General features: G+C 60.9%; 2 protein-coding genes and 1 pseudogene across 7 annotated transcripts; 1 reads left to right on the plus strand and 2 right to left on the minus strand.

Moving 5' to 3' along the window:
* Positions 1-296: 296 nt before the first annotated feature.
* Positions 297-4,226, minus strand: Garin5a (golgi associated RAB2 interactor 5A). 4 transcript variants are annotated; one of them, XM_004866821.4, is made up of 5 exons: positions 4,057-4,226; positions 3,750-3,868; positions 3,025-3,155; positions 662-891; positions 297-463 (listed from the first exon to the last, which is right to left on the minus strand). In XM_004866821.4, the coding sequence occupies exons 1-5, from the start codon at positions 4,061-4,063 to the stop codon at positions 381-383; spliced, it is 570 nt and encodes a 189-aa protein (XP_004866878.1). In that variant the 5' UTR covers positions 4,064-4,226; the 3' UTR covers positions 297-380. The 4 variants fall into 4 exon arrangements, with proteins under 4 accessions (XP_004866878.1, XP_004866877.1, XP_004866876.1 ...); XM_004866820.4 differs by having other exon boundaries at positions 297-466; XM_004866819.4 differs by having other exon boundaries at positions 604-891.
* Positions 4,227-4,356: 130 nt separating this feature from the next.
* On the plus strand, positions 4,357-9,461 carry Emc10 (ER membrane protein complex subunit 10). Of its 3 annotated transcripts, XM_013066389.3 has the most exons (8): positions 4,357-4,548; positions 5,414-5,486; positions 6,232-6,341; positions 7,127-7,231; positions 7,465-7,646; positions 7,747-7,840; positions 8,251-8,337; positions 8,512-9,461. In XM_013066389.3, the coding sequence occupies exons 1-7, from the start codon at positions 4,429-4,431 to the stop codon at positions 8,335-8,337; spliced, it is 771 nt and encodes a 256-aa protein (XP_012921843.2). In that variant the 5' UTR covers positions 4,357-4,428; the 3' UTR covers positions 8,512-9,461. The 3 variants fall into 3 exon arrangements, with proteins under 3 accessions (XP_012921843.2, XP_004866873.3, XP_004866872.2); XM_004866816.4 differs by lacking the exon at positions 8,251-8,337; XM_004866815.4 differs by lacking the exon at positions 8,251-8,337 and having other exon boundaries at positions 4,384-4,431.
* A 527-nt stretch (positions 9,462-9,988) lies between these two features.
* Positions 9,989-10,517, minus strand: LOC110346060 (NADH dehydrogenase [ubiquinone] 1 alpha subcomplex subunit 3 pseudogene; annotated as a pseudogene).
* Positions 10,518-10,970: the final 453 nt, after the last annotated feature.

Consider the following 10,970-nt stretch of genomic DNA (forward strand, 5'->3'; position numbering starts at 1 on the left):
CAGCGACTTTAGTGGGGCAGCCACGTTGTCATGACAACTGCACAGCTTCAAAGGGGGAACCCCAGGTCCTGCTGCCAAAGTGGGGGAGAGGGGGCAGGCTGGTGGTGACCAAAGTTGACAGTGAGCTAAAGATGCACCACGGGCCGGACCGGGAAGACTTCGCACTTTGGGGACACTGGGAATGAGGGGTGCTGGGTCACCGGGGAGCGTGGGGACCTAGACACGGCCGACTGGAGGCCCCAGGGCAGCCTCAGTGGATGGGGTGCTGCTGGAGGAAGTGCCTGTGCGCTGGCTGCTGTTCTCTGGCAGCGATCTTTATTAGTTCTAATAATCCATCTGCGTGGCCTGGGTCGGTGCTTCAAGCTCTGGTCCCAGCAGAATCAGAGTCCCCAGAGTTCCGAGGTCTGTGGATTGAGCCTGGCTTCCCGGACTTGAAGCTGGGTGGGAGAGAGTGTCTCGGAGCCTGCTGAGGGGGACTCACAGTGAGGAGCCGGCCTGGAGCTGCCCAAAGGCGGGCCTGGGGCCTCCGGGGGAAGAAGCCCCCCATCTTCCACAGCGGCCGCCCCCCCAGCACACCCCTGCCCCGCTCACCCCTCCCCTCACCTGGTCCCGCCAGCCCCTCTCCCGCTCCTCCTGGTCCCCGTCTGTCTCCTCCTCGTACCCCCACTCCTGCTGCCGCCCCACTCCTGCTGCGTGAAGGGCACGGCCCCCTGGCCCGAGTAGAAGCGCAGGCGGTACAGCAGCCGCACCCACTGGCTGAACTCGAGGTCCCGGGTCTCGGCCGGGCCCCGCAGCTGCAGGTAGAAGGTGCGGCCGGTGCAGAACTTGACCTTGAGCTGCTGGCGGCTTTCCTTGTGGACAAAGAGCTGGACGAACTGCAGGGGGAAAAGCCTGGCCGGCGGGAGGGGCAGCCTCAGGTCGGGGGTCCCCACCTCGCCACCCTGTCCTCCGCCTTTTCCGCTTTCATCGCCTCTTGAACTTAAGTCTATCCTCACCTTCCAACGATCAGCCCTGCCCCCTAACTTCTAACTCCACCGCCACCCCTGGGCGCGACCCCCTTGATTTTCCGCGGGGCAGCCCTGCGGTCTGTTCCTCACGGGGCCGCCAGCGAACACTTAGCTGGGCTCCCCGTGCTGGGCCCTCGCTCAGAGGCAACGCAGCCTCCTTTCATCTTTCTCCGCTGGTGCCTTCTCAGGTCTCGACCCTGGCCTGCTTATTGAAGCGCTGAGCTATTTTCCCGGCCCGTTTTTGTGGGCCGCACGGCCCTTCCCTGCCTTCTGCACCTCACAGATTCAAGCCGATTGACAAATTACCCCGTCTGCCTTCCCAGACGGGAGCTCGCCAGCGCCAGGGTTTGGGCTCTGTCAGGGCTGTTTCCCTAGTGCCAGGGGCTCAGCGGATGCTTGTCACACATTTGAATAAACGAATCGCTCAGGCCCCCAGCTGGGTCCAAGAAGACAGCGGAGAAAACAGTCAAGAGAGAGTGGGCAACTTGCCCCAGGCTGCGCAGCTGGCCCCGGAACCCAAGTCCTGTGGCCTTGTCCTCAGCAGGGGTGGCTGAGTGACTGTTCTGGCCCAGGTAGGCGGCCTCTGGGAATGACCCGGCAGACCTGACACCGAGCCCGGCCGGATACACACAGAGGGCTCTGCCAGGCTGGCTGGGACCCCAAGTCCCTGGACACCTCAGTGTCCCCCCAGTGGGCAACCTGATTTTGTCCCCTAAAGGGAAGAGTAGCAGCCACCATTTGTCCGCATTTTCCAGAGGAGGAAATTGAGTCACAGAGAGGGAGCCTAGCTAATGGCAGACTTGGAGGATGTCCCCACCACAGGTGACGAGGGCCTGTTGAGGGTGAATGTCCTGCAGCCTGGTGGCCATGCCGCCCATGGGAAGTGGCACTGGCTGATCTGGACGAGACACAGCGGAAAGGAGGTGTGTAATGTGTTCCCACCGCTGTCCAAAAGCAGGGGTGATGCCTGGGTGCATCGTCCTCACGGTCCCGCTTTGCACAGGGTGGATCATGGGGTACAGGACAAGGTGGGGCTGCGCATGCGTCTTGAGGCCTGGTTCTACTTTGGTGTCTACTTCGGGTGCTGAACAGAGGTGCAGGAGAGGCCAAGGTCAGCCCTCAGCACCTAGTCAGCATTCTCCCACCTGCAGTGATGGTGCAGGGAGGGATGAGAGCCACTAGGGGGACACACCAGTACTGAACAGTTTTTAAAACGTCAAAATATTTCAGTGCATCTTATTGGTGTTGGAAAGTTGCCTAATGAGATTCCTCAACAAGGCAAGAAGAGGAATAAAGGCTGTGAACCTCAGTTCATCCCGCCATTTTTCTCCTCACTTCCTTCCCTTCCTTCTCCTCCTCTCTCCCTCGCTGTCATTGACTGTGAGATTCAGTCAGAAAAGTGCAGGCTCCTGGCAGAACACATCTGTGTCACCGCCGAAAGCTGTAAATGTTCCTGTGCTTGCAACTGGAGTTGGGGCAGGGGCCCGGGATGGGACGAAGTGTGTCTGGGCCACATCAGCTATGTGCTGCAGTTTCCTTTCCCGTGTCTCTGTACCACTTTCCCAGGGAGAAAACATGATTATGGGAAACTTTCGCTCACAAGGAGCTCGTGGCTCTAAACACAGCCCACCCAGTCCGCTGGGGAACCTGGGTGCCTGGCTCCCCTCTCTGAGCCTCAGTTTCTCTCTGGAGGACAGGGCAACAGAGCCCACGATACAAAACTGTGGGATGAGAGATGAGATGATGGGCGTGCTCCATAGGGTGCCAGGCAGGCGGCAGGCACTGACTGCAAAGTCACTGTCCCCACCCCTGCAGGTGGCACTGAGGACAGCCCTCCCCTCACGTCATCCAGGCCCTGATTCCTGGCCCCCATGGACTGTCTTGTTCTCATATTCCTGGGTGGACAGCAACCCAGAGAGAGCTGGCGCTCCCGGCCCTGGGTGGCCATGTGTGAGGCGCTGCTGAGGGCTGTTTGGGTGCCAGAGCTAAGGGAGGAGGTCTTGCAGAGGAGAGTCACCCGTGAAGCTGCAGACATCCGTCCTCCTTGGTAGGGCCAGCCAGCAGCAACAGATCTGGGAGTTCCAGGGCTGGACTGGAGGCTGCCACCCCCATGGTGACCTTATTGGCGACTTCTCCAAACCGGGTCACCTGGGGCCAGAGGTCAGAGGTCAGAGGCAAGACAGTTGGGGGGGTGGAACTGGACAGGGATAGGAGGTCAGGAATCTTGTAGGGTAAAAAAGTCATGAACAGGGCCAGGGATTTAGCTCAGTGGTTACGCCACTTGTCATGAAAGTGCAAGGACCCAAGTTTGATCCCCGGTACCAAAAGAACTCCCACAAACCCCCCAAAAAGTCATGAACAAGGAGAGTTAAGAATCAGGTTGGGGGCCAGCTACGGTGCTATTAAAGGAAAAAAATCAAGTCAGCGGGCTGGGGATTTAGCTCAGTGGTTTTGCCGCCTGCCGCGCAAGCGCAAGCGCAAGGACCCGAGTTCCATCCCCGGTACCAAAAAAAAGGAGAAAAAAGGAATCACGTCGGTGTAAAGTCAGGGAAACCTGCACAGATCTCAGAGGCCAGGTTGCATATACAAGCTAACAGGCTGGAGATACGTGGCTCAGATATCACTAGGAAACGGAAGTCAGCACCTCCAAATGGGTTACGGGGTTGGGGGGGGGACGTCCAGGGCAGGGAGAGGGTGAAAGTCGGGCCCAGACTCTGGGGCTGAGGTCCGGGGGCTCCACACCTGCACGAAATTGCTCTCAAAGATGGGGAAGTCCCGCAGCTGGTCGAACTCGCCGCTCAGGAGGTGGCGCTGGAGCCACCCGGGACCTTCCGGGGCACAGGCTGGAACCGGGAGGCGTCCTAGAGGGACGAAGCTCGGGACTCATCCCGGCAGGCGGGGCCCGGGTCTCCCAGCAGGTTGGGCCGGGGCGGCAAAGGGCGGGGCAAAGATTATCAGCCCTCTCCCTCGCTGGCCCCACACCCTCCTTGGTACCCTCCCTGGTTCCCACACCAAATGCAACCCTTTCTGGCCTGGCTTCGTCTCTCACCTGCCATTTGATCCCACCTCACCCACTGCACCGAGGGTCAATTTAGGCCCGTAACACCCGTTCTCGCAACGCCCTGCCCCTTGGTGGGCACGGAGGGAGGAGCCGCGGGAGAAAAAAAGGGCTGCAACTATGGGGAGAGTGAAGGCATAACGAGGCGGGCCAGGTTTGGTGACATCACAGAGGACGCTGTGGTGGTGACGTCACCGGAGGGACGGGCCCGGGGGGATGCATAGGCAGCCTCCCGCCAACATCAAGCGCCTGAGACCCGCACCAGTGCGCAGGCGCAGGAGTCAGCGCACGCGTACGAGCGAGGATGCCCTTCAGTTGCTCCCAGCGTGCTCCGCGGCGTAGGCTTATAGGTGGTGAGTCGACATGGTAATGGCAGCGTCCGGCGCGAGCGCATCCCGCTTGCTACTCCTCTTGCTGATAGTGGCAGCAGCGCCCAGTCGGGCCAGGGGCAGCGGCTGCCGGGCTGGGGCCGCTGCACGGGGGGTGAGTGCTCGTTAGCTCCGCCTAGAGGGCGAGGCGAGAGAAGTCATGGCTTTATAGGTGGATTAAGGCACCGAGCTTAGTCTGTATGGAGAGGGTAGGGGGAGATGAAGGAACCATGGAATCGCGGGTGCAGGAGAGGCTTGGCTGGGCGCGAGTCGGAGTGGAAAGAGGAGCGGGGCTCGGTGGAACCTGGCGCCTGGAGGTTGGGTGCGATGGGGAAGGGGCGACGCCGGCGGGGGCAAGTACGGTCTCCGTGTGAATATTCATGAGAGCGCGGGGCCGGACGGAGTCCTGGGAGATCTGACGCCCTCGCGGTTAAACTGAAGAGAGGCGTCGGGGGCGCTGGAGGGATTGGAGAGGAGTTCTGTGTTCTGAATAAACGTGAGAGAACCGGGTCGCGCAGGTGTCTGGGGGTGAGCAGTGGAAGATGCAGAGGTAGGAGAAATGTAAAGGCAAAGAAAAAGGAAAGCGTAGAATCTTGAATGTACTTGACAGGAACAGAACTCAAACGGCCTCTTGGCTATTGAGAGTGTTAAGGTGAAAATGAGGACTTTTGGGTATTAGCATATTAGTATGCTGAGGAGGCCCAGGAGAAGGAGGGTACTCTTCAACTCACGAATATTTATGATGTGAAGAGTGAAAGCGACCTAAGGGTAGTTGTCTTGGAAGGGAGAGTAACTCAAAAAGCATTTTGTAGGATTTTGCTTTCTAGATAATGGGAGACCAAATCATGAATATTCATGATGGGCGGTCCAAATGAAATGGGGGTAAACGTGATTGATTGGCTTGAGCCAGTCCCTCTGTCCTGGGGAGTGTGGGTCCTGTCCTTCCAGAGCTCCGTGGTCCTCACATGTCTGTCCTGCAGGTTGGGGCAGAAGGCCGTGAAGGGGAGAGCTGTGGCACCGTGGGGTTGCTGCTGGAGCACTCCTTTGAGATCGGTGAGTCCCGACACACCTGCTGCACAGTGATACAGGTGGGGGCCTGACATTGATTTACTAACAGCCTTGCCCAGGGAGGGGAAGGAGACACAGGCAAAGAGCAACCTTGCCTTTAAATGCCCCAAACCTGCGGGACAAAGGGCAGCCTCAGACAGCATGGAAGTGGTGATTGCAGAGCAGACTTCTGACCACTGCCATGTGGCCTGCGCTAGTACTCTGCGGGTTTTTGTGTATTACCTCAGGACAGTCATGCAGGTTTGTAGGTGTAAGCCCCATTTTCCAGAAGAGGAGATAGGTCTCTTGGTCAGTGAGTGGCAGAGCTGGAACCAGATCCCAAGCCCGACTGATATAGCGATGACAGGTGCTGTCAACCCTGCGGGGCCCCAGTAGTGGAGCAAAGGCCCTGCTTGGTATAGTGAGTGAGGCTGGGGTCCCTCGTCAGACCCTGGTCAGCCAGAGGAAACTGAGGCTCACCGTGGTTATGTGACTGTCCCTGGCCACCCAGTGGGGTAGGGGCGGGCCTTGGGGGCTTTAGGGTTAATGTGTCAGCTTTGCTGCCTTGGGAAGTGGGAGGGCAGGGCATGATGGGGGTGTCCTCGTGGAGCACATGAGAAACCGGGGCCTCCAGATGAAGAAGCCACCTGGGCCCTCTAGCAGGGGGCAGGTCGAGGTTTGAAGCCGGGTCTCCCGGCCCTGCCAGGATTGTAGGGTATGACAGGGTGGTCCCTGGGTTCCGGCTCTGCAGATGACGCTGCCCACTTCCGGAAGCGGGGCTCGCTGCTGTGGAACCAGCAGGATGGCACCTTGTCCCCGTCTCAGCGGCAGCTCAGTGAGGAGGAGCGGGGCCGGCTTCGGGTGAGGTGGAGCCCCAGGGCTGGGCTGGGTTTGGGGGGCAGCCAGCAGTTTCCCTGCAGGGCTGGGTGGGATCCCAGCACCTCCTGCTGCCCTGTCTCACCCTCTGACCCCCTTGGCCACCCCAAGTGCACAGTGCTTGGTTCGCCTTGGTGCTGGGACATAGTGTGCCTGCCTCAGGGCCTCACCCAGGCTGTCCCTGTGCCGGGCCGCAGCACATCTCTCCTCCTCGGGTTTCCCTCCTCAGCTCCTCTCAACTTTCAGACTCAGCTGGGGCTTCTGAGGGTCATTTAGGCTGAGTTTGATGTGAGGAGAAAGACGCTCAGGATGGCCGTAGTTAGACAAGAGGCTCCCCCGTCACACTTCCTGGGCTCCTCAGCTCTGGTCCTTCCCGGCCTGGCTCTGCCGCCCACCACCCAAGCTGGCACAGTCCAGTCCCGCCCGCTTCTGTGGACCCGTGGATCCTCCCTGGGGAAGAGGTCAGGGCAAAGTGTGCCCGGAGCAGCCTTGCTGCACGGCGCCCTCATGATTCTGTCCTAGCTGCCCCAAAGAGAACTGATTGCTCGTGGAGCTCAGGAGTCTGGGTGTGGAGCAGGTGCAGGCCTGGTGGCCCCAATTCTCTGGCCTCGCCTTTTAGCTGGGTGGCCCAGTGGGCAGAGCCCTGGGTGGACTCAGCCAGCCAGGCCAGCGTGTGTGGGGTGTGGAGTGGGGAGTCCCGGGAAGCGCCTTCCTGACAGAGGCCCGATGACGCTGTCCCTTTCACGGTTCCCTCCCTGCAAACCCTGCAGGACGTGGCAGCCCTGAATGGCCTGTACCGGGTGCGGGTCCCCAGACGGCCCGGGGCCCTCGACAGCTCAGAGGCTGGCGGCTATGTCTCTTCCTTTGTGCCTGCGGTGAGTCAGTGATGGGGACCACCCCCTGCCCTCGTTCTTCACCTGCCTCAGTCCCGAGTTCCCAGCCATCCCTGGCTGCATGGAGGGCAGGAGGCCCCAGACCTGGGCTGGCCCTAGGTGGGTGGCTCTGGGGGCTCAGCCTGGGGTGCATGCTTTCTGGGGGGAGGCAGGGAGCCAAGAGAGAGCTTTGAAAGTTCCAGGGGACCCTGACTGTGCCTCCCTCCACCCCCTAGTGCTCCCTGGTGGAGTCGCATCTCTCCGACCAGCTGACCCTGCACGTAGACGTGGCCGGCAATGTGGTGGGGGTGTCCGTGGTGACGGACCCCGGGGGCTGCCGGGGCCACGAGGTGGAAGACGTGGACCTGGAGCTGTTCAATACCTCGGTGCAGCTGCAGCCGCCGGGCACCGCCCCGGGGTGGGTGCAGAGGGGGTGCTGGGCACGGGCGCCTCCATCATCTGGGGGCTGCCTCGGGTCGTAGGCCGCAGACTGCAGCCTCCCGCCTTTCCTCACCCAGCCCTGAGACAGCAGCCTTCATCGAGCGCTTGGAGATGGAGCAGGCCCAGAAGGCCAAGAACCCCCAGGAGCAGAAGTCCTTTTTCGCCAAATATGTGAGTGGGGGCCCTGGCCTCTCCGCTTCCTCACAGCCCCACCCAGCCTCCTCCCCTGTCCACACGCCCTTGCACGTCCATCCCTGTGCCCATCCGGTGCCTGGGCCGAGGACCGGAGCTGGGGGGTACAGGGCACAGGGATTTGTGGGCACAGCATGGAGGGGGAGACCAGGCAGGGACAGAGATGGGCCGGTGGCCTCACCCGAGCTGGGCTCCAGGAGGCAGGACAAGAGGGCTACAGAGGGTCAGCAAGGCCGGGCTGCCCGCGGGCTGAGGGTGCTGGCGGCCTGGGAAGCCCAGGGCAGCTGCTTGTGTCCTGACGGCCCACCAGCAGAGGCCCAGGGAAGGAGGCCCGGAGAGGCCCTGCCACGTGCTCTGGGGCCCCGCTGACCCACGCCCTCCCTCCTCAGTGGCGCCTCATCCTGGGGGGGGCCGTGTTGCTCACAGTGCTGCGTCCCGCTGCCCCGGGGCCCGCGCCGCCGCCGCAGGAGGCCTGAGTGAGGACGGAGAACCCTTCCCGCCTCCCTGCCCATGCCCCACCCGCCTGTAGCGATGTAGGGAACCCGGGCCCCCACGAGCCCCCTGGTGCCGGGCCCCTTCCAGGCAGAGCAGTGCACTCACCCCCCTCTGTCTCTGTGTCCGTGTGTCTGTCCTCCGCCCATCGCCTGCAGTGGATGTACATCATTCCCGTGGTGCTGTTCCTCATGATGTCGGGAGCTCCGGATGCCGGGGGCCAGGGCGGGGGCGGGGGTGGTGGCCGGTGACTGGGCTGTCCTCTTGTCCCCCGGGGATTCCCTTCTACCCAGAGCCCCCACATCCCCCCTGAGAGGGTAGGAGGACGCCCCTCCTGGAAGCCCATGGTCTTCCCCTGCCTCCCTTCCTGTTGACAGGGTCCGGTGGCGTTGGGGTGTTCCCGCTGTTCCCCATCCCCACGGCCCCACCTCAGTCCCTGGGCTCCCTTTGCCTCAGGCTGGAGTTGCAGCCCCTCCTGCCGCTGTGCCCCTGCTGCCCACCCCAGCCCTGCCTCTGGGAACATGCCAGCTTCTCCAGCCTCCATGCCTTTGCCCAGACCTGCTCCCCTGCCTTCCCTGGCCCTGACACCCTCCCTGGATACTGGACTGGGCCCCCGGCCTCCGACCAGCTTCCCTTGAGGTTGCCCCCTCCTGGCCTCCCCATTGAGGACATGGTGGCCAGGACTGGCTGGCCATCACTGCCCAGGCTTCCTCTCGAAGCACTGCTCCTCAGCCTGTGCCCGGCCCTGGTCTGCCCACAGCAGGGGAAACACCTGCACCCCCCGGCCTGAAGCCAGCAGCTGGTGGAGTCGGGGCCAGGTGATGTAAACAGACGCCCTTCTGCACCCTCTGTTCCAAGACAGCCACCACGCATGGTACCAGGAGAGAACTGTGGCCCGACCGTGGTCTTCCTCGTCTATTTAAGAATATTCACACAATATTGCAGCACACACACTTTGAAAACTTCCAGCTTCTGATAGCGTTCAGGCTGTATTGGACTCTACTGTTCGCTTATATGTTATTCAGGAGCATGAGACAGCAGCCGTGGCTGGCATTGGCATCAGCATTGCTGTGTTGGGGGTCAGTTGATTAAACTGCCCAGCGCCTGACTCTGAGCCCACATGCTGCTTTCTGGGGCTATAAACTGCTACAGCGAATGAGGCTGTCCGGCTCTGGTGGCGTTGGGGTGACATGCCCAGGACACGTGGCGAGGGGATCCCTGTGGTGGGGAGAACGGTTGCCAGGCACGGGCAGCGCACTCCGTGCGGGTGCACAGTGAGGCTCATTCGCCAGCACGGTGGCGGGCGGACAGGCGCCGGCCCCGGGCGGGAAGGTGCTGCTGCCCAGAACCCTAGTCCCCGTCACCCCTCAGCCACCTGCCCTGCCCCAGTTCCCCTCCTGTCGCCTCGCCAGCAGGCATCTCAGACTCGGGGTCTGGGCTGGTCCAGGGTAGAAAGTGGTGTCCCTGCGTTTCCGACAGCAGGGCCCTCGGAGGACTCTTTTTGGCAGCCTGTGCCTTTTTTTTTTTTTTGGTACTGGGGATCGAACTCGGGTCCTTGCGCTTGTGCAGCAGGTGGTGAAACCACTGAGCTAAATCCCCGGCCCAAGCCTGTGCTTTTTCCTTGGGGGGAGAGCACTGGGGATGGAACCCAAGGCCTTTGCACCTCAGCTGTTTTTATATTCTCATTTTTTTTTTTTAATTTTTTTTTTGGTGTTCACACTTTTATTCGGGGCCAGGGGAGGAGGCCGCCTCCCTGCCCATGGCAAGAAGTGCTCACAGTTTCTTTAGCCACTCCAAGCTGGGGCCCTGGGGGTCCTGGGGGGTGGCTGGGCCCATTGGGCATGTTCCCATCATCTCAGATGGGCACTGGGTAGTTGTAGGGCGTGGCCTTGTTGACCATGATGGAGTATTTGGTGTAGGGGCTGAGTCGGGGCAGAATTATAGCGAGGCTGCCAGTAGCGAAGGACATGACCAGCACCGGCTCCTGGGCCCAAGCATTTTGAGGAAGACGGCAACTCTAGTAGCCATGTTACTTGACAGCAGCGAGGGCCCCTATATTCTCATTTATTTTGAGTAGGGTCTCACTGCGTAGCTAAGTTGCCTGGGGTGGGTCCAGATTTATGACCCTGCTTTCTTCCCACACCTCTCCCTTGGCCTGGGTTATCCCACAAGAACTGCTGAGGCTTCTCAGCCCTCTGCCTGGCTTGCTGGTGTGTGGGGCTGTCTTGTTTTGGTCTGGTGGACTGAGCCCTGGCTCCGGTGCTTCCTAGCCAGCACTTGCCCTGCAGTGTGTCCTAGCCAGCATCGGCTCTGTCCTTATTTAACGTCCCTCCTGGTCTTAACTATCCCGGGAGAGCTCATTCATGGTGTGATTTCTCTGGCCAGGTTGGGGGACATAGATAGAGTAGGAGCCACAGCTAGAAGCTGTCTGCTATCCCCAGGCCCCTGTCCAGTTTCCTCCTGGAGGCTGCCTGCATTTTCTGTCGCCTGATCATTGTTCTGGACACATACATGCTCAGGTGAGTCATTCTGCAGAAGTGTGTTTTTCCTCCCCACTTTCCTCAGCAGGGTTACTGAGGTTTCCGGCCCTTCTGTGACTTTGGTGGCTCAGTGCTTA

The sequence above is a fragment of the Heterocephalus glaber genome, unplaced genomic scaffold (assembly GCF_053883595.1).
Source record: "Heterocephalus glaber isolate CG9 unplaced genomic scaffold, H.glaber_assembly_v1.0 deba00001744, whole genome shotgun sequence".
Lineage (NCBI taxonomy): Eukaryota > Metazoa > Chordata > Mammalia > Rodentia > Bathyergidae > Heterocephalus > Heterocephalus glaber.

Bases quoted from the DNA above. Each gene is read 5' to 3' on its own strand.
- Garin5a (XM_004866819.4), bottom strand. The intron at 3,156-3,749 runs GTGTGGAGCCCC...CTCTGGCCCCAG, and splicing joins TTGAGAGCAATTTCGTGCAG to GTGACCCGGTTTGGAGAAGT. The intron at 464-603 runs GTGAGGGGAGGG...CCCCCTCAGCAG, and splicing joins AGAGGGGCTGGCGGGACCAG to GCTCCGAGACACTCTCTCCC.
- Emc10 (XM_004866816.4), top strand. From the start codon at position 4,429: ATGGTAATGGCAGCGTCCGGCGCGAGCGCATCCCGCTTGCTACTCCTC. The intron at 4,549-5,413 runs GTGAGTGCTCGT...TCTGTCCTGCAG, and splicing joins CTGGGGCCGCTGCACGGGGG to GTTGGGGCAGAAGGCCGTGA. The intron at 7,841-8,511 runs GTGAGTGGGGGC...CATCGCCTGCAG, and splicing joins AGTCCTTTTTCGCCAAATAT to TGGATGTACATCATTCCCGT.